Source organism: Molothrus aeneus, chromosome 5, assembly GCF_037042795.1.
Source record: "Molothrus aeneus isolate 106 chromosome 5, BPBGC_Maene_1.0, whole genome shotgun sequence".
In the NCBI taxonomy this organism is placed as follows: Eukaryota; Metazoa; Chordata; class Aves; order Passeriformes; family Icteridae; genus Molothrus; species Molothrus aeneus.
Window position 1 is genome coordinate 18,199,218 of NC_089650.1, and position 26,820 is coordinate 18,226,037.

General features: G+C 42.0%; 1 protein-coding gene across 1 annotated transcript; it reads left to right on the top strand.

Moving 5' to 3' along the window:
• Window positions 1–408: 408 nt before the first annotated feature.
• Window positions 409–23,842, top strand: ISX (intestine specific homeobox). The gene is made up of 5 exons (XM_066549888.1): window positions 409–688; window positions 8,196–8,432; window positions 18,809–18,960; window positions 22,809–22,931; window positions 23,606–23,842. Exons 1-5 carry the CDS (start codon window positions 409–411, stop codon window positions 23,840–23,842), a joined length of 1,029 nt encoding a protein of 342 aa, XP_066405985.1.
• Window positions 23,843–26,820: the final 2,978 nt, after the last annotated feature.

Genomic DNA, 26,820 nt, shown 5'->3' on the forward strand with positions numbered 1-26,820 from the left:
GTAAATGGCCCGAGGGTCAAGTCTTTGTCCTGCCAATTATTTTCTTAACTCCATAATGGTACAAATCCAGTGGGCTTTCTGCAGGTTTCAGCCTGAAAGCAGAAAAGGAAGATAACTACCCCACAAACAGGATTTACCAACAAGAGGCAACCCTTCCCAGGGCATTTTTCTCCTGGTTCTGCAAGGAGCACACCTCCTCCTGGAATAGCCATAGAGTGTTCAGAGCTCCGTAAACACGGAGCAGGGGGAATGCTCCGCAGTGGGTGGGGTTGGGAAGACTTTCAACCCCCACTTCACTTGTAAGCCCGCAGGTGCTGGTCCCGGGGCGATCGGTAGCGAGGAGCAGGCGTGTGCGCTGAGTCGCGGGTGGCCTCTTTCTCCTCCCAGCGCTGCCGCGGTGACCCGGGCATGGGTGGGGAGGGACAGGCTCCATCCCAGCCGCGCGTCCCGCGGCCTGCTCCGCCACCCAGGGCAGCACGGCAGCGCTCTGCGGCCCACGGCCGCTGGGGCAGGAATATGACGGACCCCCGCGGGTCTGCTGGACAGAGGAAGCCCAGCCTGTCCTTTTCCATTGAGGAAATCCTAAAGAAACCTTCTGCCAGCACTGTCCCGAGCAGTGACACCAGGAACAGAAGCAGCTACGCTGAGAGACCTCCGTCCCTAAAATCAGGGTCACCGGTGGCCTTCGGTAAGTACCAGTCATAAAAGTGAATGAAAATGTTTCTTGCTTTTTGGTCTCGAAGGCTGTCAGGTTCAGTCACCTAGAATTTTAATTCTTTAACTTTTATAGGAATTTGGGATTTCCCTTATCAGGTACAAATCGTTCATTATATACGCGGAAATAATATTTTAAAAATAATTTGCTTTCAACCTCGCAGTAGCTTGAACTCTGGGGTTTGGTACATTTTAAAGCCTGGATGTCATTGGACACGTGAGTATGCAACCTGAAAAGTTATTTCAGGTAGCTCTCTTCAGTGAGAAGTGCTTATTGTAAAAAATACAGCAGCTTTCCTTTTAAAAAACATACTCTTGTTATCTAGTATGGGGGGAAAGACAAATAAATGTGTGCCATAAGGACAGGTATTCAGACTCAGGAAGTGAGCCTAAGACTGCTGCAACTTAACAAAATTTTTTGAGTTTCACTTATACCAGGAGTTGACTATTGTCTGGAATTACAGCCAAATCTTATATCAGCATCCTTTTCTGATAAATTTGACCACTCACCCTCAAGCAGGAGAAATTATCTGTAAGGGTAATGGTAGCTACCAGAGTGTTAGAACCCAGTTGCTGGAATAAGAAAAGAGAAAGCATATATGTTTAATAATTTCTTTTTATCATCATGGACACTAAGTTCTTTCATGAAGTAAATGAAAACATCTAGGAGAAAAACTTGTATGACTTTGATCGTAGCAAACCAGCAAGTGCATTAGACTTTTTGACTTCAGTTTTCACAATTTAGTTACTCTGGCCTTGAGTGAACTTTTACCCCCACAGAAATTGTCTCCTTCTTTCATTAAACAAAGAACAACATCCAGCATTTTCTGGATTAAATATTTTTTAATCTTTTTCAATCTGCATTTTCCATAAAAAATAGATACAAGCAGATCCACTTAAACAAAAAATGACCTGTACTTTTGGCACAAAATTTTCACTCACCTGTCACTCAACTTCTTTCAATAAAGTTTATTTTTCATAATATAGAGCGATATTTTCATGGATCAGGACTCCATTTCCCAGGACACTGGATGAGCCACCCTTTAGTAAGGGAGAGAGTCTTTTTCCAAATCCTGTCAGTCCAAGAAACCATTGCCTATTTACATAGAAAGCCAACAAGACCTAAAGGTGAGGGGAACTACTCACTACTGTAACTTGAGTTACTGGGGTTGAACTCAAGTACCCTAACACTGACTCTTAGTCATGCTTTGCACAAGATTTGGACTTCTTTTTGTTCATCTGTGACACGGGATAACTCATCTCACTGTATGCCTCACCTCACAGCACTGGGGCTGAACGTACCACTGCTGCCTTTGTGCCGGTAACTGTAACTTTCCATGGAAACTTGTGTTTGGGAAAGAGAGCATTTTGCTGCTTTTTCCCAGAACCATAGGATAACTGGGGTTTGGGGGGACCTCTCCAAGTCATCTTCTCAAAGAAAAAGCTGTTCCAAAGACAAAATGAGGTTGATGAAGGCTTTGGCAAATGTTGCTTGCCTGTTTTTCCACTGGTACTATTGGAGGACTGGAACATTTGGAGGTTTCCTTGAGCTGCTTTTGCCAACTGGAACTGGACAACCAGTCCTGTAAGAAGCAAGACCTTGGTAGTTTGTAGAGGTGGACAACGACGTGGCTGAGGCTCCTGCTGGTGGAGTAGGGCCCATGTGCCAAGGGTTGTGAAGGGGGAGAAATGCTGCTGTGAGCTGTGGCAGTGTGGTTTTGTGAGCCAAAAGTCCTTTCCTGAGGGCCCGTGGCAGTCACTTTGTGCCACTGGATCCAAAGTGAGACAAATAACACCACTGAAAATTCAGTCAGTGCTTGTTCACAGTATGGGCCACAGAACTGCATTTCAACAACATGAGAGTGTTCTCTGGGAACACAGACAGGACCTTTTTGTATTAAACCTTTTTGACAGTCAATATGTTGAAGCCCAGTTTCACTGTGTCTCAGCTAAGTGTGTCTTGGCCACTGCAAGTATGAGGGTCTGACAAGTGCAGGACGTGGTGGGTTCCTGCACTGCTGCCCTGCCAGTGCAGCCTCAGCCCACATCACTCCACCTGAGCACACAGTCAGTTTTCCATCTTGAAAGCAATGCAGGCAGAACCATCAGGCCTTGCCTTTGGCTTTTCTTCACCACCTTCACACCAGAGAGTCTGTAGCTGTGGCAGGAGAATATAGTGACTCTTCTCTCCCCTGCTAGAAAGCAAGGCTGGGTTCATAAACTTAAGGGAAGGTAGAATATTAACTAATGAAAACAGTATATATATATGAAGGTTCATTTAATTGTTGCTGGAAGTGGGAGAACAGGAAAGCTGTAGAAATCTTCCAAAATGTTTTTGTACTTTGTTTTTGCAATTGATCAAGGAATTAAAAAAAAAAAAGAAAAAAGAAAACAAAACCTTCTCACTATTTGTTTCTTACCTAAGAATGTGGTACCTAAATTTATTACCCTTTGCTTTCCGAGCAGAACTGTGATTTATTCAGATAAATTATATTTATTTCAGAAGTGCAGTACCCTGGGCTGTACATCTTGGGATAATTGTTGTATTCCATATAAGTCATTCAGCTTCATGCCATATTACACTGTCATTAAAAAAATTGTGTAAATAATCAGCCACATCTAGTATGGCTCAGTGCTGGCCAAGGTCAGGGAACTGAAATGAGCTAGGGAACTTGCTGGAAATTCCAGGATGGTACACAAATCCAGCTGCTCTCTCATAACAGTTCAGCAGCAGCAAAGAAGGAAGTACTACAGGTCAGGGGTTAGTTATATCTTACTAAGGTTTTAAGAACATTCCCCACAATCCTCTGTGGAATTTTTCTGACCAGAGCTATGATTCATTTGTGAGACAGGAAGATCCATATGGCACCACATAGGCTACTGTAAAGTAAATACTGAGGCCAGAAATTACTATCTGATGTCGACATCTCAGTACCAAGATCACACTTGTCCTGGAGTCTAAATCTAGTTATCAGCTGAGGAGATGAGTAGGACCAGGGGAGCAGAAGATGGAGAATGTCAGAAATGGTTGGACTTGGTGGTCTAATGTTTGGACTCAATTATTTTAAAGGTCTTTTCCAACCTATGATTCTAAATGAGGGGTGCAGACCAAGATCCCAAGAAAACTCATGGGTGCTGGATCAGATGACTTCTAGAAGTTGCTTCTAACAAATTATTCTGAGTCTTTGACAAAAAGGACATTGCGATGTACAGTGCAAGCCTCTCACAGAGTGGTATGGGAAGATCTCTAGGCCTGACTCCTGAGTTCATATGTTTTTGTGAGTGTAATTCCAGTGGGACTTGGAATAAGGAGTGTGCAGCGTTCTCTGAAGCATTTGGCTTTCCAGTTGCAGTGTTAGTCATAGCAGAGTTCACTGCACAAACACAACAGCTAGAGGACCTGGAGCTTCAGTTATTGAAGCTGTTGAAATACTTTAAAGACTCTTACCAAATTAAAAAAAAAACAATGGACAAGAAGCCATTTTAGTATGCAATCTGTGCTTTTCCTCTCAATGTTTTGTCACAATGCTTAGAAAGGGTAACCATGGCCTTTGCAAGAAACACAATTAAACACCCAGTGAGTGCTGATCTCCTCCCTTGTGCCAACTCTTTCATTTAAAACACAGAAGAATATCAGACCTATTTCAGAAAAAAAGATTGTTCTGAAATTCCTGAGAACCTGATTTTAATGTACTTGAAATTACATCTGAACTGATTGTTCATTACTCCCCTGTTTTCTGCCAGTGAGGTTTCACCAACAGGAGATCCTTTATCAAGTCAGGGAAAACTTGGGATGAGTGTTACACCTGGGAAATTAATAGTGAATGCAGTAACAGATATGGTAATTTCATCATTCTGCCTGTGTTATGCTCCATCATGTTAAGGATATGCAAATTAATAGGAATACAACCACCACTTCACACACAAATGTCAATATGGTGATTGTTCACCTTTAGCAATACTCCACCCATCTTTACCACTAAAGAGGAAACAAACTGAAGGAATCTAACTGAACAGATACCATCTGGCCAATAAGACCAATTCACCCCACCTATTGCAAAGAAAACCAATAAATCTGGAAAGCAAAAAAATAGGAAAGAAAGAAAAATATGTAAAGGAAATAGAAAAAAACCCACAATACAAATATGCTTCCATTTAGACTTTTCCCTGTTCACAGCCTTAGTAAGACCCTAAAATCATAAACCTTGTGCCCTCTCAGGTCTGTCTCCAGTGATTGCACAACAAGGCTTAAATGGAACTTAGATCATCTGAAATAACCTCTGCTTTCAAAGTGAAACCCTACTACCTTGCCTGAAATTGTCCATCCTTTCCTATGCAACTGCAAGTCAAGAAAAAAGACCATTTTGAGCAACAAGTCAAAGTAATTTCTGTGCATGACAGTAACAAGTATCTCATGTTGTGCTGGGCTGAAATGTCATTGCTTCTCTGGGAGCAAAAAAAACCAAAAGAAAACTAGATTCTCTGGAGGAAGTTTTGCCCCATGTCAGTTTATAGCTGCTTTTCAGAGCTCTTGCTGGAGTCACATGAATGTGTACCAAAAAAATTCAAGCTGACCTTAAGAGCAGTGACTTCAGGCAGGCTTTTTACTTGGTCAGAACAACAAACACCAGAGAAGGTTGCAATGCAAACAGGATTGGGGCTCCTAACTCTCAGCTATGTGCTGTAAACTCAGTATTATTAAACTCTGCCTTCAATCTTGTCCTCCTGAAAAACTCCTTGATTAATTCAGAGGCTCATACTTTGAGGTTCATACTTCTTTGATCTCAAACAACAGATCCTCCCACTCCTTTTCGCCAGTTCAGAGACATTGGCATTTTCCAATCTGCCTAGGACTGTCTTCCATTTCCTCCCTCTTCTTTCTACTTCAGTCGGTAATTGCTCTGTCCGTGCTTGTACATAACTTGTGCTCATCACTGGGGTGTGTGAGCATCTCAGGAAAAATACTGGGGAGGAAAGTTGTAAATAAAGAATAAAGACATGTGAAAAGTCTTCTATAATTTAGGAAATGCTATGTCATTCTTTAAAAGTTTTAATCACTCCCCATAAGAACACCTTGCTTAGGTACCCTCACATTTTTCATTACTGTAGGATATAAGCATCATCACTTTTGTAACATATGAATTTTCACAGCATCATATCTAGCAAAGGAATGCAACTAGTCCTTAATTTAGGGTTGGGAGACCAAGATAGAAGTCCTGGGCTAGGAACCTATGCCAGTACTGATATCGTCTGATCATCTGTTATTTAACCCCTGCCTCATGCTAGTGACTATTCCCAGGTCTATCCTTCTCCTTTATCCCACAAATATTATTCAAAACCTCACCTGTTTTCTCTCCAGAAAACTCAAAGTTAATTGATACTTAAGGAATAAAATTAGTTCCATTTTGCACAAATGCAGAGGTAGGCCAGGTTTTTACGGTCCACATGACTGTACACATGTAATTTTGTTTAGAAGGTTACTCAGATGGGTGATATTTTAGATAGCATTTGAACAATTATTCTTTATTGAAATTAGGCTTTGGCTAATTTTTGGAGCTCTTAAAACTTCGTTTTCTTCATGTAAGTGTCAACCCTCTATAAAACTCCTATTGTGTGAGCCCTTAGTGAGGGCAGAATCAGAATTAGGTACTTTGTCTCCAGATGTTACAATTATCATTGCTCCAATGCTGCTTTCAAATAGAACTTGTTTGTTTGAGAAAATAAATCTCTAACAAGTCTAAAAAGTTAGATATTTTGCCAATGCCAGACATGACAACTATATATATATATATATATATATATATATATATATATATATATATATATATACACACATAAAATGTATATTAAAAAGTGGAGTCTCTTCAAGTACAGCCTGTAGTGGTTCACACCTGCTGCCATTTAGATATGAGAAGGGAGAGAGGACCACCCACAGGTGCAGCAAACTTCAGAGTCCAGATGTGGGAGATTGCTCAGGAGTGCAGTCCACTATTGCATTAGGAGTTTAACGTTCTTTGGCAACAATAGCAGACAAACCTGTACTGTCATATTTGCTCCCAGGCCATTCAAACCATGAAACCTAAATTCCACAATGGGTACATTATGTTTATGTGTTGCTTTTTACTCTGGCTTTCCCAGCAAAAATCCAGGTGGGGAGGAGAACTAGAGCAAATTCTGGGTTTGCCATTAAAGTAGCACAGACACAGATGTCTTGTCTCTGAAGAGACAACTGGGCCATGATTTCAGTTATCAAAGGCAGCACATCAAACATTCAGCATCAGGGTTTATGGCTAGGCTGTAATACAGAAAAGGGAGGTGGGGAGTGGGGTATTTGGTGTAACTCTCTTGGGATGCTGACAGCCACAGACAACCCACTGCTGTAAACCTCGAGGCTTCCCAGCGTGTTATGTTTCAGTGCATGGCTTTGCAAGGTCTGCTTACGTTCATAAGGAGGAGTAAGAACTCATAGTACATTCATGAGGGAAGAGAAGCCATCTGGAAGATCTTTGTGGTGCCTCTAGTACACAATTGAGGTAATAAGGCAACACCATGGCTGAAGAAAGATTGTGGCTTCTGGGGCCAATTTCCTCAGCACTTGGGGTCAGGTGTCCTACCACATGACATCACTGGTTGCTGCTGAGGTTACTGCAGTTTGTTTATAATGTCCATGCTCAAATCTAAGTTAATGTTACAGCTGCACTTAGTGAAAATAGGCCAACACACACTTCTACTGTTTGTCCTGTCAACAAGAGCGTGCAGGTGATTTCACAAAGATGAGCTGGCTGTCAGTACCTTTCTAGATATCACCAGCATCACTTGTCACAAAGGCAGAGGGGAAATGTTGACAGCCTGGGCAGAGGCTGCCTTTAGAACTGTCCAATGCCTAAATCAGAGGAGCAGGCAGCCCAGATGGAGAAACAAGGACAGAGGAACCTGAATTGGGGAAGACACTGACTTTTAGCCTATTCATTGGCCCATTTTCCTATAGGGTAGATGTACATACAGGGACATTTAAGAAAGGAGCAGACTTTTAAAAGCATTTGGCAGCCAGCAAATTCCATGGCAATCTTGTTGACAGATTTTCAGAGCAGCTCAATATCCACTTTGCTTCCAAGTTCTTCCAAAAAAGTAGCCACTAATTTGGATACTGACAGGGAAGCTGAAATTTCTTGATCTTTTGGTTATGTCTCCTTATTTTTTATAGTCCTTTTTTAAAAATCTCTTTTTAAGGACAATTGAAAGTTTTAAAGTGGAAAGAAGCAGAAAACAGGCAAGATTTGGGGGTCAAATTCACCAAGATCCTGTGTCTGCAACATGGGGTAATCTTGGCATTGAAGTACAGCACAGAAGGATTAGGGCCATTTTAAATACGACCAGGTTTGAATGGTACAATATCCAGACCACTTTTTTCACACAAACTGGAAGGTGTACTGAATGGTGGCTGCTTTATTCAAAGCTGTCTTGTGCTGTGTCCTTCACAGATTACAGCAGCCAGAGTCAGTCTGACTGTGACTTATCTTCAGCCAAAATGCTTCTTCCCACCACGTGTGCTACAGCCATGGCCAAAGCAAGGAGAGTGCAGGCAACTCACTGCAGAAGACCTACTGCCAACCCAGTGTCCTTCCTGGGTGAGGACACGGGACGTGAACGTCTGGAGGGCAAAAGAAAACATGAGAAAGATCAGCAATGTGGTTTCCCAGTGGACCATCCCCTTCATGGTGAGTGCCTCTGTATCCAGACTTTCACCTTCAATGCCCCAAAACACAGCTGTTATCTTATAATTATGTATATGGTGATACCAAGCAACAGACAGCACAAGTGTTTCCATTGGCTGAGTCACAGTAGTTGGTCATAGCTCTTGGATGAGTCACAGAGACAGTTCTTCATTCTTGCCATCAAAAGCCACTATTTGAGCCAAAGTTCCAGCTCAGTCCTACCAACTCTACCAATGTTAGTGGTAGGCACTGTTTTGGGTGTTTATTGCCCTCCTGCTTGGGGTGTGAGGAGTTGCCACGTTCTGAGTCTCAGTGCCAGGGTTGTGCAACGCCCATTTCCTGAAAATGTGCGTTGCACAATGCGGGGAGAGAGGCTGGTGAATAAGCTGAGTCAGCTCACTGTGTTCTGTACACCTTGGACCCACTGTAGAGGTGATGAAGAGGTCATCAGCATGCACACAGGCAAACTGGCGACAGGCAATAGATCTGGCAGGATGGGTCAGGCACAATTTTCAATGCTGGCCATGTTGGTGAATCTGCTAATTTAATTAGTTGTGAGCATTGGTAAATAGTGGTCTATCTCCTAGCCAAAGCACTGGACAATAAAAATATTCTTTTCCAATATGTTGCACAGAAACTTCAGGCTAAGCAGGATATGTGGTACCTGAACAAGACAAGTTCCTAAGAGACAGACAGCAATTAATTAGCAGCATATGACAGAAATTTCTCTAAGTTCTTTGTGTTTGAGGAAAAGTAAATACAGACATTCATACTACACTCCAGAAAACAGGTTTGCAGCAGCAGCAGAAAGGTGTTTTTGCACAGTCTGTTATTATTTACTCCAGGGAAAAGAAGGCATTTCATTTAAGTCCATTGAAGAGGGCAGATACGGGGTTACTCAGCTGGCTTTTCTGAGATTCACACATCATCCTTGCTCCATACTCTGCAAGCTGGCAGGAGAAGCAACACTTTCTGTGAAATACATTTGAAAGAAAATCCTTGTTTCTGCCACTGCTGCCATGGTATACATGAGTCTTGTGACAAGTTGCTGTCACCTCCTCCTCCTGCACGAGACAGCCATCAGTCTTGATGCAGGAAGAAGCCTTGTAAGATAACTGGAAATTTTAGCTTTTCTCTGCCTTGTAAGCTGCACACAGCTCATGACAGCAGGGCTAAATCATGTGGCCTCCTCATAGAAGAGCCAGGGCTGTATGCATCTGGCTCTCAAGAGTTGCCTCTGAGTATAAAAGTAGAATATTCACATATTCTCTGTATGAGGGAGTCTCCAGCCAGGAGGAGATCACACCGTAGCTGGGAGGTGGCTATCCTGACTTGGCACTTAGCTTCCTTGACTAGCACCATGGTGGATACCAGTCTCATAAGTAAAGCAGGGGAGGAAGCATGCAATTATCTGCACAAAACAGAGCCAACATGAGCAGCCCCCTTCAATGGCAGCGTGTATTTTAAAGGAATTTTAAACAAAATCCCTCTGTTCCCTGGTCACAGTGAGGTTTTGAAGCCAAGCAGAGGTTTAATGATCTGCCATTTCCTAGGCTACTGGTTCCTGCAGTTGCTGAGCCTTTGATAGAAGCTGGCTGGAGAAGGAGGGAGAATCCTAAAGCACAGGATTGACGTTTTCCCTCTAGTGTGCAAACAATGATGTTTCGGATCCTGTTCATACACTATGTCATTCCTAGCAGAGAGCTGGAGGCCTGGGTTTAAAATACTTTCCTGTATCTCAAGTTTCAGCCTCCTTCTTCCACTTGACATTACAGGGAAGAGCTGGCGGCTCTTTTTCACCTGCTTCTGGCTGTGGCAGGTATCACCTTTCTCAGACAAAGCCGCAACAACACCTGCAGGAAGGATGGACTGCATCATCCCTGGAAGCAGTCTGTAGTCCAGCTGGTAGCAAATTAACTTCTGTTTGCACCTGTCAGCTGTGGGCAGCTTCAGACCTGCTTTTGGCATGGCAGCTACAGGTCAGTTACGGGCCCTCTGACAAGGCACCTTGGCAGTCCCAAATGCCCATAGTGTATCCATGGAGGTGTCCCCAGGACCTCCCTCAAACCCACACCAGCAATGCCTGTAAGCACTCAGAGGAACATCACCAACCTCAGCAGCAGGAGACCTTTCTGATGTGAAAAGACATCAGAAACCCTTAGTGGGGTATTCCCTCACCTCTCTCTCTTAGTGCACATCTATTGATAGTTTGTGAGGAAGGGCCCTGGACTCTGTCTAGACACACACATCTGTTTAGTTGTCATGGAATAGAAGAAATCAGGTGTGCTATACAATCACCTTGGAGGCAGGAGAGCTGGGCTTTGGTGCTATTTTGTATGGGAGGAGAAAGGTGAGGAGGCTTCAATGACAGCCTCCTTCATGGGCTTGTGGTCTGAGATAACAAGAGCACCCCAACTGTGACCCTGAGTATGGGATTTGGAGCATATTTCCAGGAAACTCTGTAACAATTCCCTAATTTTTTTCTTTTCCCCACAAAATGGCTTCTGCCACTAAGCGGTTTAGAAATGCAGTGTCATTTAAGCTAAATAGATTTATGTCCTTATCACAAACCACTTGCAGGAAGCAATGCCTCTTGTACTTTGAACTTAGAGGCTGCTCTGTAAGCAAAAAAAGAAGAGGCCTCATATGCTAGAGACATGCTGACACTGGCATTTAGTTTTGCTAAACCCTTATTTGAATTTGGGTGCCTTCATTCAGAATGCTGTATGCTGTCACCTGTGGCCTTCTGCATGGAAAGCTCAGCAGAGCCTTTTCAGAAAACCTGGATTCTTGGAAAGCAGCATTGATAAAGCCCATTTTAGAAGGAAAAGCAGCTTTGATAAAATCTGTTTTAGAAGGACATAATTTGAAAGAAGGCCTTACTTTGAAGCTGCAGGTACAGACTCTGCTTGGGCCAGCTTCTGTGAGATGAGTCATTGCAGCCCCTTTGCCATGTGCAACCAGCATCGCTGCCGTGGTATTCAAATCACCAGAGCAAGCAGGGCAAACTCTTGTGGTTGTTGGTCACCCTGTCAGCACCTGTCTATGTAAACACCCAAATCCTGAGCTCCCACTTTCTTTTGCTTCTCTTTGCTCTAACCTCCCTGGGACTCAGCTTGATGGACCAGAAGAGTTGAGCACTGGAGCCTGAGAGGATAACATAGCCCCATGCCTGCCTGACCTGCCTGCCTGCAGCAGCTCCTGGTGGAGATTGCCAAGTACAAGATCCCAGCCTAGTTTGGATCCTCCTAGACAATCATTTTGCAATGAGTCTTTTACACATGCTGGGTTTGATTGTATACATTGGGCAGGTGTGCACTGTAACTACATCCAGAGGCAGTGTTTGAGTGTGCCCTGCATTGCACACAGATAATGGTTCCAGTCTTCTGCTCAAGCAAAGGAGCAGCTGCTGCCTTGGAGAAGCCAGGTAGCAGCATCACCTTCAGACACAGGTGGATGTCTGGTCCTGTGGGATTTCTTCTCTGGGCAGTAATTCAAGGTCTGCATAGATCATGCTTCAATAAACAGAGCTGGCTCCTAATTCCACCAGAAACTGAGGGCTTCAGGCTGTGAACCACATATGGTTCAGAGGTTCATGTTATTTCCTGCAGTTCATGTCTTCATTATTTGCTGTAGAGGAGGCTGCCCTAATGAGTCAACATCAACCAAGTATTTCCATAGGAAAAATCTTCTGCACATTGCTGACTGTGAGCTCAGGGATCTTTTTATTAATCTAATTGTTTTATTGTTATGATAGCATCTGTGATGCCATCATACCCAAAGCATATTGATGAATTCTGGTGGCAATTTTCATAAAGGCAACAGAAAGTATAGAGATAATCTCAGTTCTGGAGGAAGTCCAGTATAAGTCATGTTCCCTCTGTACTGATGCCAGTTGCAGACATCCTTAGCTCAATGTTTATGTTTTCTCTGAAGTCATAAATTCACTTGTACTGTTCATTTGTGGACAATATGGTCAAATCCCTGTACCTCTTTGAAACAGCATGGTTTATCTCTCATGGAACAGTCTTTTCCCCAATATGCTGATTTACCTTAATGCATTTCTGAAACACCCAAGAGACAATGAAGCACTGTGCAATCACAATCCCAGATAAATATCAGCTGCCCAGACTACACCAATGGGACTGTGAGAAAGGGCACAAGCATCTCATTGTCCTGCGGAACAAAAGGAAACAATTTTAAATGAAAAGGAAAAGCAGGAGGAAATAAAAAGAAATGCCCATATATATAATTTGGCTGCCATTAGCTGTCTTACCAGCCTTTTGTTTATCTGTGTAAATGGTCCCTGCAGCCCTGTGTCTCTAAAGTGCAGTGTTCCTCTATATACACTTGGAAATGCCCCCGACCATTGACTTTGTTTTGGTGGGTTTACTTGAGGTATTGTTGCAGGCTTATTCTTTGTTTTCTCCCTTTTTGAAGATTGACTGTTTATAATGACACCCTTTATAATGATATTAAATGAAAACCTGAATCTTTTACTCTCACCGTTCAAACTCCGTTCACTGGTACAAGTAAGCATTGAATAAAGCAAACCTGCCAGCAGCTGGGGACTATCATAAACTCCTTTTGTGTTCTTTCTTCATGGGTTTTGGGTTTTGAGTTTTATTTATTTAAAGCAAATGTTAACATTCAATGCTTTCCTCAAGCAGTCCCTTCTTCTCAGGGAATTTTGGATACAAAGGGTACATTACACAGGACCCAGAGGTTAATTTGTTCCTTCTAGTCGAATCTGTATAGTGTGACCACTTGTAAAGCTGATGGCACATCATGATTAGTTTATTTCAAAGGCCTTAATGAGTATTTATTGGCTTCTCCAAAATTGTCCTAGAACTTTTTATTAAAGCCCTGGGATATGATACTGTTTATTACTGTTCTTTGAAATTGAGGGTAGGTCTTTTACCTACTCTTTTAACAAGCCTTTTATGCTTAAAGGAGAAACAGTAGAGGCAGGGATGTAAATAAACATTCCTGATTGGTGTCTAGATGTTTGCAGGTACAAATAATCACAAGGAGCAGGAATATAGAAAAAAGCAGGCTGTCTGTGCAACCTGCAATAAACTCAGGTTTCTCCCTGTTGCAAATGACTGGTTTCTTACAAGGGTTTTGGACCAGAGAGTGGTGGGGAACTTGTTTTCTTTGGTGAGAACCATTATTGGTTTAGGCTGGCCACTGCTTTTAAGGTGAGATTTGACTATGGCAAAGTTTCACTGAAATGAATGTATCAAGTGTCAAGCTTGAGATTTAGCTGCATGAGGAGCCTATACATGCATCTGCCCCAAATCCACATTGGCCTGAAGGAGTACATGAAGGTGCTGGCCCTTTGGCCTAGGTACAGATCTGATGGTTTGCTTCATCCTTCAGATCCTGTGCTGACCATTGGCTGTGCCAGAGCTATGCATACCATCATTTCAGGCAGCAGCATTTGTAAACACTGTCATTACTTTTCTGGCAGACAGGAAAGGTTAAATTCACCAGGGGCTCAAGGCTGATGGTGAGCACGACCCTCCACAACAAGCTGTCCACATGAATGGTTTCATACAGGCTGTCTACTCCTTGCCAACTCCTCTGACAAGCAGACTTAAGAAACTCCCCTGACCACCACTGTACAGCCTACTTAAACAGGTTTCTAGCCTAGTATTTTTGGCTCACACCCCTTGATGTCTGTACATCTCTGCAGTCTTGATGTCAGGTGATTGGGTGCAGTACTCATTAGGGTAGAAGCAACTCTATATGAAGGAGTTTTGGACTGAAGGGAGGAGGTCAAGACTTTAAAAGTTCGAATTGTGCTTCTCTGAATTAACTTTGGCAATGCCTGAACAGGCAGCAGCTTGATGCTATATGCTGTTTCACTAGCAGGAGGCTCTATCTGGAGCACATTGTACCCATCCAATTAGGATCAGTCTCACTGGCTATGCCAGTCCTTCTTAGGCTGAAAAACCACTTTAATAAAGATTAGCCACACTGCAATACTCATGCCTAAGTATTGCAGCACAAACTCTTTTGAAAACCATGAGCCACCTCTTCAACTAGGAGAGGGACTGCCATGGGCACATCCCTTTATACAGACAAGCAGGTTTTGTCCTGGTGCCATCAGCACTCTGTAATAACTGTAGGTTTTTGCTGTGGGGCTGTCTGCCGTGAGCAGAATCTCACCACACAAAAACAATATTCAGAAAAGCCACAAGAAGGAACTGGCTGGAGGAGCCACATATCTGAATTACGAAGAAGAGAGAGAGAGAGAGAGAGGAACTTCTCTGAAAAAGGCAAAAAAGGATGAAAGAGAAATTAACCAGACATAATGAGGCTCTTTTTCAACACACCTGAGTTTCTTTCTGAGAAAAAAATGAGACAGTCAACTTTGTTACCCAGAGAAAAATACATTTCTGAGGATATATAGCTAAAGCCACTTGCTTATGTAACTGCTTTCGCCTTATGAAAGATGCAGAATCTTTGAATCTGTCTGTTGCATACTGTGAGAGGCTGTCTGTCCAGAAATGACAAAGAGGATTGCAGCGAGATAAACTGATCCTACCAGTTTTCATCTCCCTGGATTACCTACCTCAAGGCAAATACGTGCTAGTAGTGATTTCCAGCCCTTCTCCTGTGTTTTTAATTTCTTGTCCCTCCAGTGTATGGCCAAAGTAGGCTTGATACAATCCTAGCTGCTACTGGGGTAAGTGTAAATGGGGGGTGCAGTTGCAGAGATCTCCCTGAGGCAGCATTTTTCTAACTGGTTCAGATATGCAACTAAGAAACAGGAGTGCAAGGTGTACCACAGGCTATTTGCCTACTACAAAATGTAGTCCAGAAGAAATTTGCCCCAAGTATAGCATTATTGCAGCTGTGTAGCTTTTACTTTAAAAACTGCAAATGTTAACAAACTTTTACAAGTAGTTATCAGTATTGATTTGCTCATATCTCAGATTTCTTGAAACTGTGTTATACTGGACAGTGGAAATAAGCTGCAATATGCTAAGCTAAAGCTGTGTAATAAGCAATTGCAAATCAGATGCTTTGAGCTGTGCTTAGTTTAAGGCCTTAATGCCCTAAGCTCCCTTAATTTTTAGGGAAGGAATGATGGGGGCCTTTACTTCATATGGTTATTTGGAGGTCAGAGATTACATAACAAAATAGGTTGTGAGAGGCCTCTGGAGACTGTCTTGTCCAACCCCAAATCTAAGAAGGGCCAGCTTAAATCAGTTGGCTTAGGCTTTTGACCAGTCAAATTCAGAGCATATGCAAGGACTGAAACTTCACAGCCTCTCCTGGCCCCCACATCAGACTACCCTCATTATGAAAACATTTTTTTACCTATTATGTAACCAGAATTTCCCTTGCTGCACCTTGCAGTCATTGATCTCATCCTTCCACTGCGCACCTTCAAGAAGAATCTCTATTTCTCCAAAGTTCATATGTTCCAACTTGCTTCAAGCCTGACCTAATAACAAAGCAGATCTGCAAAGAACAAATGAGCCTGATACCAAATTTAAAGGAGCTATCCTGCTTTATCAGTGTGGAGAATCTGGCCCTTCCAATGTCAACAGTAAGGCAATGTACAGACAGCTGTATCTCTAAGCATCTGAAAATGCTGACACGTTTAGCTGTCTCGTATTTTCAGGCTTGGTTTCAACAGCCAGCTAACCTGCAAATGACTTTCATGGAGCATAAAAGCACACTTGAATATCCCCAGCTTTTACATAAAAAATAGCTCAGGAAACTCATACAGAGTCTTATTTCCCCAGAGACTCTAGAGCCACATTTGAAAAGCCAAAGTTACACTTCCAACACTTCCTAGTCTTACATCTTCCACCCACATTCTTTATTAGACTGTAATTCTGAATGCTGTTGTTTGCTATGGGATCTCTAAGCTGAGGTCCCAAGGCAAAGGGAACTATCAAAGCTACAGTCAGAGAAAGTTTCATCTTACAAGAGAAAATGTTAACACAGAGTCCCAGATTTTTTGCATTTCTTAATAGTTTTTTTTAAAAATTAGAAATAGAATGACTGATTACTTATTGAAAAAATACAGTTTTCTATATTCCCTACTGGCAAAAGTCTTGATTAGTTCACAGGAGTCTATTTTGTTAGCAATTTAATTTCATATATCGTCAAAATCAAAGTTTGTCCTTCAGTCCCAAAATACAAACTGTATTTTGTTCAATGTGATGAAGTTTCAGCTTTGCAAAGTTTGGTTTCAGTAGGATTGGTACTTCTCAGCACTGTGCAGATCCTCCCCTTACATAAGAGTCTTGTCTATAATACAGTTCACCTTTCCAGAAGGAAAAATGTGGAGGGTTTAGAGTGGACTGATAGGGAGTGTCTTTTGTTCATCACCAAGTTATAAGGGTCATTTTCATATCCAAGAAGCTGGTATGAGACACCAGAAACTCACGTGTCTCTCTGAAGTGATGTTCTCTAGTCCTGGACATTTCTCAGGTGCCAGCAGGCCAGAATATAGTAAGTCAAATATTAAATAGGAGGTGAAAATCTTCCAAACAAGAAACAGCATTATGAACTGTCTTATCTACAGGAGATGTAGTGTCCTAATATTTCTACTGTCAGAACTGATATTTCCCTTTTCTTGCATATAGCAATAAACCCTCTTTGCAGTAATCTTTTGAGAAGGTTCAAGTAAATGTAATCAGAGCTTCTTAGGAGAAGGTGCCCTTTATACCTTCAGCATAAACACACACAAATATTTCTCATTTCAAATCTCTGCCCCCATAGTGCCAGCAAGATTCAGTGGAAATAACATTTTTCTTCTGAGACTGAAGCCAGTGCTGCAGTTTAATGAGTAGTACTTTGATAGGCTGGTGGAAAGTCTAATGATACAGATTTAACTGTGTTGGACATCAGCTTTATTAGGCTGTTTCTGAGACATGGTAGTATTGACAGTCATGATAAATGACACTCCTCAGTTATTCCTGCATGACTGGTTTCCTTTCAAAGTCCCCAAAAGGGTTAGAAAAGATGAAATATTCACAGTGGTATTGTGTCCAGGCTCCTTCCTACCAAGCTGATGAACAGAATATTTTAATGCTTATTTTCTGTGTCAACAGAGCCACAATGAGGTTTTGATTACAGAATGAAAAATGTCATTTTCTGGTTGGCACAGGGCTCACTTTATATTGGCCTAGGTGTTTAGTTACCTTTTCACTGTGTTAGCCCTCCAAAGGATGCTAACGGCTGAACAAAAGAGGGGAAAGGTACCAAGTCTCTTTGAGGGGCTAAGCTAACCTTGTGTGGGTAATTGTTCCCATTAGAAAGAGTATGCCTCTAGTTACATAGTATGAATTGTTAGTTGTCATCAGACCGTGGAAGACCACAAGCAGCCATGCAGAATAGCAATTTTTTATAACAACATGGTTTCATTGAGAATTACTTCAGGTCATTGAGTAGCAAGCTCATCACAGTCAGTAAAATAATATTAGAATTTTTATGCACCCATCAGATGCAGCTTTCTGAGCTCAATAGAAAAAAACCCTGTGGTTCATAATGCTTGGGGTATGGCTTTTTGTGCTGGTCACTCAGTGTCAGCTGGAAGACACTCCATTTGTGCATCAGAGAAGATTCCAGCTTTGGGATGAGGCTGAACTCCACATTCTGCAGCTGCTTCTTCCTCTTCCTTGCAAGACCTTCAGCATCATTTCAGAGCTACTGAGACTTCATTCTAACTTACATGAAGTGCTATACAGAGTTCACGATCTAAATAAAATATGCTGGTGTAGGAGGGCCTTTTCAAAACACTTGTAGGAGTGTTTAGGGAAGCACTTTTTGTGATCACACCACAACAGGTGAAGCAATGGAGCATTGGAATTCACAGCACCTAAACTTCTGCATGGGCTTTAAGGCCTTATTCTTAAGTTCTCTAGGTTAAGCTTGTTTAGAAAGTCCCCACACCACAATGGTACAGTCAGAAAAATACCTTTTCTTTGCAACAGCAGAGTTAAACTGCCGGCTATCCCTGCTGCTCTAAGAATGGTATGGGAAGAGAATAGCAGCCAATCAGGGGTCAATGGCTGGTCCAACACTGAAGGACTTTGGTGACAAATTCATTGCAGGGCTAGTATGCTAAAATACATAGGCGTTTGTAGCTGTTGACATGCAGTGGATCCTTGGAATTAGCAGTACAAATGGACACTTTTGACTCATTCCTTTCATGATAAAGGAGTGCATTCATGTTGTCTGCTAGAGAATACCAGGAGCCAGTCACCTATGATAAGTACACGTCTAGAAGGAGTTGTAGGTGCCATCCCAACTGCAGAGCAATTAACAGAAATTGCTGCATCTCTGAATCTTCTTGTGGTCCTGTAGCTTTTTCCTGTAAAAAGTAATACATCTTTCCTTGTTTTTCACAGCTGAGAGGAAAGGGAAACGAAGAATCCGGACAACATTCACAACTGAGCAGCTCCAGGAACTGGAGAAAATTTTCCAAGTGACTCACTACCCGGATGTTCATATTCGCAATCAACTGGCAGCAAAGATAAACCTCCCAGAAGCCAGAGTTCAGGTACAGTGTGTCTCCAAAAGGCTATATTCACTGCAATTCATTCATTATTTGGAAGGCATTCTTAATAGTTTATGCCTGGGTGGCAATGTTAATGAGATACGTGACCTCTCTTTTACCCTACAGACAGGGCCACTGTCACTGATCTCTTTTTACAAATAGGGAAAGAAGTATTTTTCACCCAGCTGTGACTAACCACGTGGAATTAATCAAAGGGTTAACAGAAGCTCTAAGCATACTAAATGCATAGCAAATAAGAGTTAGAGATGGTTATGAGTAACCTGTTGGACTCTGTAGCGACAGAGCAGCCATTTATGAAAATATTTATTGATCATTTATCAACCATTTATAGGTTAATATTCATCTAATACAAACTGTCATCCACATCCATCTTCCACAGGGTCTCAAAACACATGAAAATAGTTGCCAAAATGGAAGTGCTTCTTAGTGTTCTGTATTTCGATAGGACAGGCTATAAATGCCCTGGCCATAATTTCAGTGCACAGAAATTAATCTGGTTTCCCCCAGTTGTAATATAATGTTGCTGACTGAGCTAAAATTGACCCCAAATTCTAACTGCATAGGAAATCTGCTACATTAAAATATACATACCACCCTGTATTGGCATTTGTGTTGCCTACCAGGCACTGTAGTGATGATTTTTGCTTGAGGCAGTTTCTGCACTTGCTGCAATGCTATCTATAGTCATTGGTGTACTTCTTTGCATATGTCCCTCTCTAACAATCAAAGTTCAACACAGAGCTGTTTATTGACTATGACATGCCTGGGACTATTGACTAGCCATGATTATATTGCTTCATCGTTAGGTGACAGGGAGAATTAGACCTGCATTGCCACAATACGCCCATCAGTACTCAACAATGCATTTCCAACAGCATAAAAGACAAGCTGAGCTGCCAGTCAGTGCTCTCCACAGAACAATGAATCACATGAAAGAATAAGGTATTTTTCTGTTAAAAAAGAATTGTTTATAATCTGTATAGGGAAAAATAAAAATGAGTTATTACAGGAAACATCAACCTGAGATATAAATGAAAGAAGTAAAAAGTCCCTCATGTATGAAGTGCAGATTGCAAATTCCCAATTCAGACAGTGTTATACATGACACAGGAAATTCTGTCTTTGACCTCATTCTGGCTGATAAAGGGAAATCAGCCACAGAACTAAAAATTAGCAGTAACTTAGGTTCAAGTTACAAGTTATAGTTTCAATTGACTGCATTTGTCACACAAATCAAACAGCACACAGAGAATTTGCATATGCTTTTGCTACTTTGAAATAGTTTTCACAAAGCTTTGTGTAAGTTAAATCACCTCAGAAATATAACTTAACTATAAAAAAATTAAGTGAACAACCAACCATTTGGTAACCAAATGAAACCTTTCATAACTGTGAAAAATCTTGTTTCCTCCAATCAAGAAAAAAAAGTTATGATTGCTGTGAAACATCTTAAAGGTATAGATGAAACTGTATAACTGCATGTGTTACACATAAAAAGTTAAGAATCCTGTATAAGTAAACATGAGAAACAAGAAATTATAAAAAATAAATTAGCAAAGCAGGAGGGTGCAGGCCAAAGCTTTGGTCAGAAAAATTAAAGATCAAAAACTCAATAAAAGTCGATTAAGAACAAAAAAAAAGCCCAAAGTAATCAATTATATTGATCTGTTACTTTGTAGAAACAGTAGGACTGTCAAGGATAATGGATAAATGGCAAAGATGTTCAGTCATAATTTCTGCTCTATCCTTGGAAATACGTCAGGGAGCACTTTCTAAAAGGATAATGTTGAACAGCAGCTGCTACAGACAGGTATTTTTTAATCTACACATCTAAGTAACTTACCTCCAGTGGTTCTGAAAAAGCTGCTTGAGATGTAGTTTAGGTCATCAGTGTTGATATTTAATCAGTTCTGGAGCATGAGAGACATTCCATTCCAGGGGTCTTGAAGAAATCTAATGGGTCAGTATTTAAAGGGTAAACAGGACAACCAGATAATGACTGGCCTGTCAGACAAACATTGGTTTTTGGCAAAAACTGTGAAAAGAAGTGCATATTTTGTTAATGGAGAGTTAAAGAAAAGATAACATATTTAATGCTTATCAGCACTGGTTCATGAAAATAGACACTGCCAAACTCATCTTTTTTATGGTGAGATTATTAGTGACAGTTTTAAACTGAAAGAAGGTAGATTTACTTTGTGTATGAGAAAGAAATTCTTTGTGGTGAGATTGGCAAGACACTGGAACAGATTGCCCAGAGAAATTGTGGGTGTCCCATCACTGAAAGTGTTCAAAGTCAGGCTGAATGGGACTTATGAGCAACCTGGTCTAGTGAAATATGCCCCTGCCCACAGCAGAAGTGTTGGAACTAGATTTTCTTTAAAAGATGCATTCCAACCAAGAGTAGTCTATGGTTCTGTGCATTTGGTTGATAAATGTAGACAGAGCATGAGGAATAGGTTTAAAAGACAATTGAAAGGACTCATGCTGCGTATGGAGAAATCATTTTAGATGTAAGGGTGCTGGAGAGCTGGTTGGGAAAAAAGAGCAGTTTGGTCTGAGAAGTGTTAAAATCTTTGCCTTTAGTTAAATAAAGTAAGTCCATGAAGTGAGAACTTTATCCCATGTGCAGATTTTAGAAGGAGCTCTTCAGAGACTGAATGTTGGCTGGAGTGCCCCCTTTGCCCTCTATCACACTGTGAGTGTTAAATGCTGCTGTTTCACCATATAACTGCTGCATGGTAGAAAGAGAATGGAAAAGTTCATACAGACTAAGCAGTTTCCAGACACATGCAAACACAGATAAACAAAACTGTCCGTTCAGTAACGCCAGGTACTTCTAGCTATCAGCAATATAGCAGCTAACTATCAGCAATATAGCAAAGGGCTCCTGACATTCCCATTACTTCTTGGGTGAGAGATGCAGAAATAACTGAGCTGCTCATTATTTGGCTTAAAATACATATCTATTTACATCCAGTAGCACCTGTCTTCAATAACCAACACTTTGTGTTCATGTGAACCACTTGCTTACATTCAAACAGCAAGTCCCTTAGCAAGCTACAAACTACAATTGAAGGGGGCTTCAACTTTTCACAGCAGTGCAGCAAGATGCACAACTGCAGCTGCACAATAAATGCATTTATGCTTCTGCCAGAAGGCAGACTGGTCAAATCAGCTGACAGATGAAAGGAACTCCCCAGAGAAAATTAGTTGTTTGCTTTCCAGTGCAAATGAAACAGCTGACAGCATACTCAGATTGCTGAGTGATCCCCTTGGGTCTTTCACTTAGGTCCCTTATGTGAATTTCCAAATGCTACAAGCTAAACATAGGCAGAACCTTTTACTACATCTCCACTGGTGACACACTTTTATTGCAGCCCAGCAAAACATCTAGGTGGATCTTTTCTCAGTCTATTCACTTGGAAACAGGGTGGAAGAGCTCTGTCATGAGATGTCACACCTTCTAGGGAAAACAGAATGCTGTGTGCATTGACTACTGCACAGCTTTGTTCACAGAAGGATCTGCTCTCCCCAGAGAGCCCTGGGAAACCTGCAATACTGTCTTTCCTTGAACAGGGTGATCCTGTTTCTTCTGTGAGCCACAATAGAAAACAAGGTATCATGGTCCAGAATTCCCACATGCTATGTAAAGTGTGAAAAGTGCTCTGTCAAACCCAGTGGTTTACTTTAGATTCAGCCCCTGGTTCTGCTGAGCTGAACGTCAATGTTTTCTGATGCTCAGAGTTTAGGGAAAGTAGTTGGCTGTGAGAAGTTCTTCCTTCATCTTCTGTTAATTTCTGTACCTTTTCTTTCTTGCCTTTATCCAGATCTGGTTTCAGAATCAGCGAGCAAAGTGGAGGAAACATGAGAAGTTCAGCAACTTTGGTGCCCTTCAGTATCTGACAGAAGCAGAAGTTGATCTCATTCCTGCTCCCAAGTCAGATATCACAGTGAGTATTGGACACTTTGTGTCAAAGCCAGTGAGGGAGAGCCAGCTATCCTTCACCAGGTAGTCACTTCACCAGTAGTGCCACGGGACTATCCCAGAAAAGGAGCACTGGAAAAGACAAAACAAGCAATATGACAGAAAATCCCACCATCAATCCACTGATCAAATAACACATTTCTTCATAGAATTAAACCTGTTTCGTTAATATTCTGTGAGGTGTCTCTTGTAGGGTCCTTCCCCATTTTGCTTCTAAATCACTTCCCTGTAAATCATACTTTGATTCAGAATGTCTTTATAATCAGAAATTTCCTAGAGAGGAAGACCTAAGACATTTGCAGACACAAAGCCATGTCCATTTAGAGACAGAATCTCTTTACAACATCCAGCCTTGGTTAGGCTGACCAGTACCTTGACCTATGCTTTAGCAGTCCAGGACTGTTATTTTTTAGGCTGCCACACAGGCTCTTTCCCTGACAGGAGTTTTTTCAGTCTAGAAAAGAGTGTTTTGCTTTGTGTCCTGGGTGACAACACACCACTGGGGTTTAGGAAGTCTGTTTTTCTAAACTTTTCTTCTTAATTACTGATCACCAGGGAAACAAATAAGGTTGATTGTTAATTTCATCTAAGTAGAAGTCCATATTGATTCACCTGAGACTATGCTTTTATTCTTGAAAGGCTCCTAGCTTGATGCCAAGAAAGCTCTCTGCTTCCTATCCTGCCGTGGGATACTACTCACCGCTGCAAGGACAGCTGACAACTGCCTGGCTGCCCAGCACGCTCTCCTTTGCTCCCCACCACGTGGAGCTGCTGCCCTTCCCAAAGCCATACTTGCTCTTCAATGTCCTGCCCCCTTACAGTTCGCTGCTACCCCACAAGCTGGAAAGGAGCAGTATCTGTGCCAGCTCCTCATAGAGCAGGACACGGGGCAGGGGGGGCTTTGGAGATGCCTTTCTCTTCATGTCCTCCGTGGAGTTGTGCGGTTCCTCTCCTTGAACAAACCTGCTGGGATGATGGGTGGCACAGGTGCCATGTCACCATGCTGGAGGAGGGGTGCCACAGCCCAATGGATGAGGGCAAGAGGCACCAAGGATGAGAAAGGAGCTTCTCATCTCCCTGAGGAGCAGCATGCTCCGTGGAAACCCAACCCTTCAACCAAGAGCCTCTCCCCAGGGGGACAGTGCACCAAGCAGCCCTGTGAAAGGATTTTCTGGGATTTTACTCAGCCATGAGACATTGGATGACCCTATTGCACCGATGGCTGGAGGCAGGAAAGACGCTGGGGATAAAGCGTACATAGGCCTAAGGGCCAGCCAAAAGTGCTTTTCTCTGCAGGTTTTGGTGACTTTGCTCATACATTCTGGTCTTCATGTACTGGGCTGCTGCAAAGAACACGTTTAGGTCAAAAATCAAACTTTCAAGATACTTTTTTTTTCCAAGTAGTCAAATGGGGGGGGAGGAGGGTTGATTTGCTGTCTGTGTTTTTGACTTGAATAAGGGGGAACAAACAGAATCTGAGCTGAAATATTACAGTCTGAGCTCTGGATTTGGTACTTCAAGTCTCTGGGGGCAAGAGAATTCTTCAGCTGGTTAATTAAAATGCTTATGAGGAAGCCTCTCATTTTTTGACCTAAATTAAGAAAGCTCCAAAACTCCCCCAGAAACAATAACAAAAAGAGACAGCCTGAGTTTAATCTGCAAGGTCTAATAGGATGATATGACCCCACAGTTAATTTAATTGTAGATAAATAATGAGATCGGCCTGCCCATTTACAAAATGTCTCTATCCCTGTTATTTACATAATACTCATCCCCTTCCAACATATGGTGCTTTTCTCTCCCCTGCTTATTCAGGGTCCAATCCTGCTTCCACTAAGGTCTGCACTGTATATACTGTATCTGTTCTCTTACGGGTCTTCCACAAGACCTTTCCTCATGCCTGCTTGGATCTGAATTCTCTATCATCTTCATCCCTGTCATCTTATCAGTCACCTGAAGGACACTCAGGTCAGACACGGGGCTAAACTTCAGCTCCAGCAAAGAGCTTCAACACCTAACTGATTAGAATCAACACAAATTAGTTCTGGTGTTCGCCTCATGCAAGTTCAGATGACTACATTGTAGCAACACACACACACACTCAAGTTAAGGACCTTGAGTTTACTTAAAAGAAGAAAAAAGTGATCACACTAAAGTTTCTGAATTAGGTGCAGGTCACTCATTAGTGCAGTTTCCAGAATGTGAATTCTCCTTACTCAATGATTATCTGAAATATAGGCATCATAATCATCTAAAGCTAAGGGGACACAACTCTGCACAATAGCCCAGGACTCAGGCCAGCACCTGCATTGAGATAGCTCTTCCTGCATGAATATTTCATAGCCTAGAGGAAGATTCTGGGATGATCACAACATGACCATTTTCCTTGGTCAGGATATGGAGGTAAGAAGCTTAGGGTGCTACTTTTACATTGTTTCATACTCTGATATTTCCACATAATGCCGGGTTGGACACACCAGTCCATGGGACATCCTCAACTCTGCAGTTCTTCAGACACACAGGTTGGGTTTGGCAAACATGTCTTAAACCTGACAAAGAGTTGCTTGAGGGAGAAGTCATCCAAGGAGGCTGACCACACAAGACATGAGTATGGAAATGTAGTCACAGTTTCATCCTAGCCTTCTTCACCTGACATCAAGTGATTCAAGTGACAGGGTTTACAGGCCCCCTGGGGGGGACTCCTGCAGTCTCACAGCTCTCCATGACATTCCACTTGCATTTTCCATATGACAGCTTCAACCTTTAATCTTCCCTAAAACCCCTTGTGACCTAAACAATTTCTTCCCCTGGCTTATGGCCTTGATTTCCATTTTCACATTGACTTTTTGGTAAAAGAAAGAGAGTAAGAGCTAGAAAGCTTTCCTTTTATGGTTGCTGCTGTTTGTTTTTTGGGGGTGGCTAGAAAAGACAGCTGGGGTTTTGAGGGGGTTGTCTACTTTTAAAGGTTTCTCTTCTTCTTGTCATGTGTTTACCATATGTTTTGATCACAGTCAAAAAGAGAGCATGCAAAGAGGGTGATGCCTGCTCTGCAATTCCATGCAGGTACACACTAGACCTTGGGTCAAAAAAAGCTGTGATTCAAAGCAGCCAAATGTCTGGTTCCTCATGCTTTTTGATCAAGCTCTACGTCTCCTTCCTACTCTATGCTCTGACCTGACTTTGCTGAGTGATTGTAAAATACCCTTTCTCTCTTCCTTAACATCTCCCCTTAGCCTGGACAATGGGTCTCACCTAATGGCCTACTCCTGTTTTCTTGCCCTGCTCACATTTTGCTCTGTGTAGTTTGATTTGGCTTTGATATGAGAAAACAGTATCACTTCTAGCTCAGAAACCATCAAATGAAGCAATGTCTGTTCATCTCAGGGAATTAACCCAAAAGACTTGGCGTAAATAAGGGCTTAATTCAAAATAAAATGGTCACCAAATTAATTCAGATGGGCTTTTATCCAGCCAGGAGAGTTTGGCTCTTCCAAAGGTCTTCTGTGACACTTCCTCCCTGCTTGTGTCCTTATGCAAACCTGCTCTCTTCTGGGACAGCATTACCCCACTTCCAGGACTTGTTCTTGCTTCTGCTGGAATTCGTAATTTACAGTGTCTATGCAAAGATACCAGCACAGAATGATTTTATTTTCAATTGGCTAACAATAAAAACTCACCTCCTGACCACATGAAGAATGGAGAGGGTAGGAAGGGAAAATGCCTTTCATTGCAGGTCTTCAGGGCTGGAGCTTCTGAAAGGACTCTGGAGTTTGATCAAAAATGAACCTGATGTCAAAGCCACGAGATGGGTTTAGATTAAATACTTTAAAAGGAAACCCAAACAGGTTTGGTTT

Coding starts and splice junctions, on each gene's coding strand:
- ISX (XM_066549888.1), top strand. CDS start 409: ATGGGTGGGGAGGGACAGGCTCCATCCCAGCCGCGCGTCCCGCGGCCT. Junction 689..8,195: donor AGGGTCACCGGTGGCCTTCG/GTAAGTACCAGT, acceptor TGTCCTTCACAG/ATTACAGCAGCCAGAGTCAG. Junction 8,433..18,808: donor AGTGGACCATCCCCTTCATG/GTGAGTGCCTCT, acceptor TGTTTTTCACAG/CTGAGAGGAAAGGGAAACGA.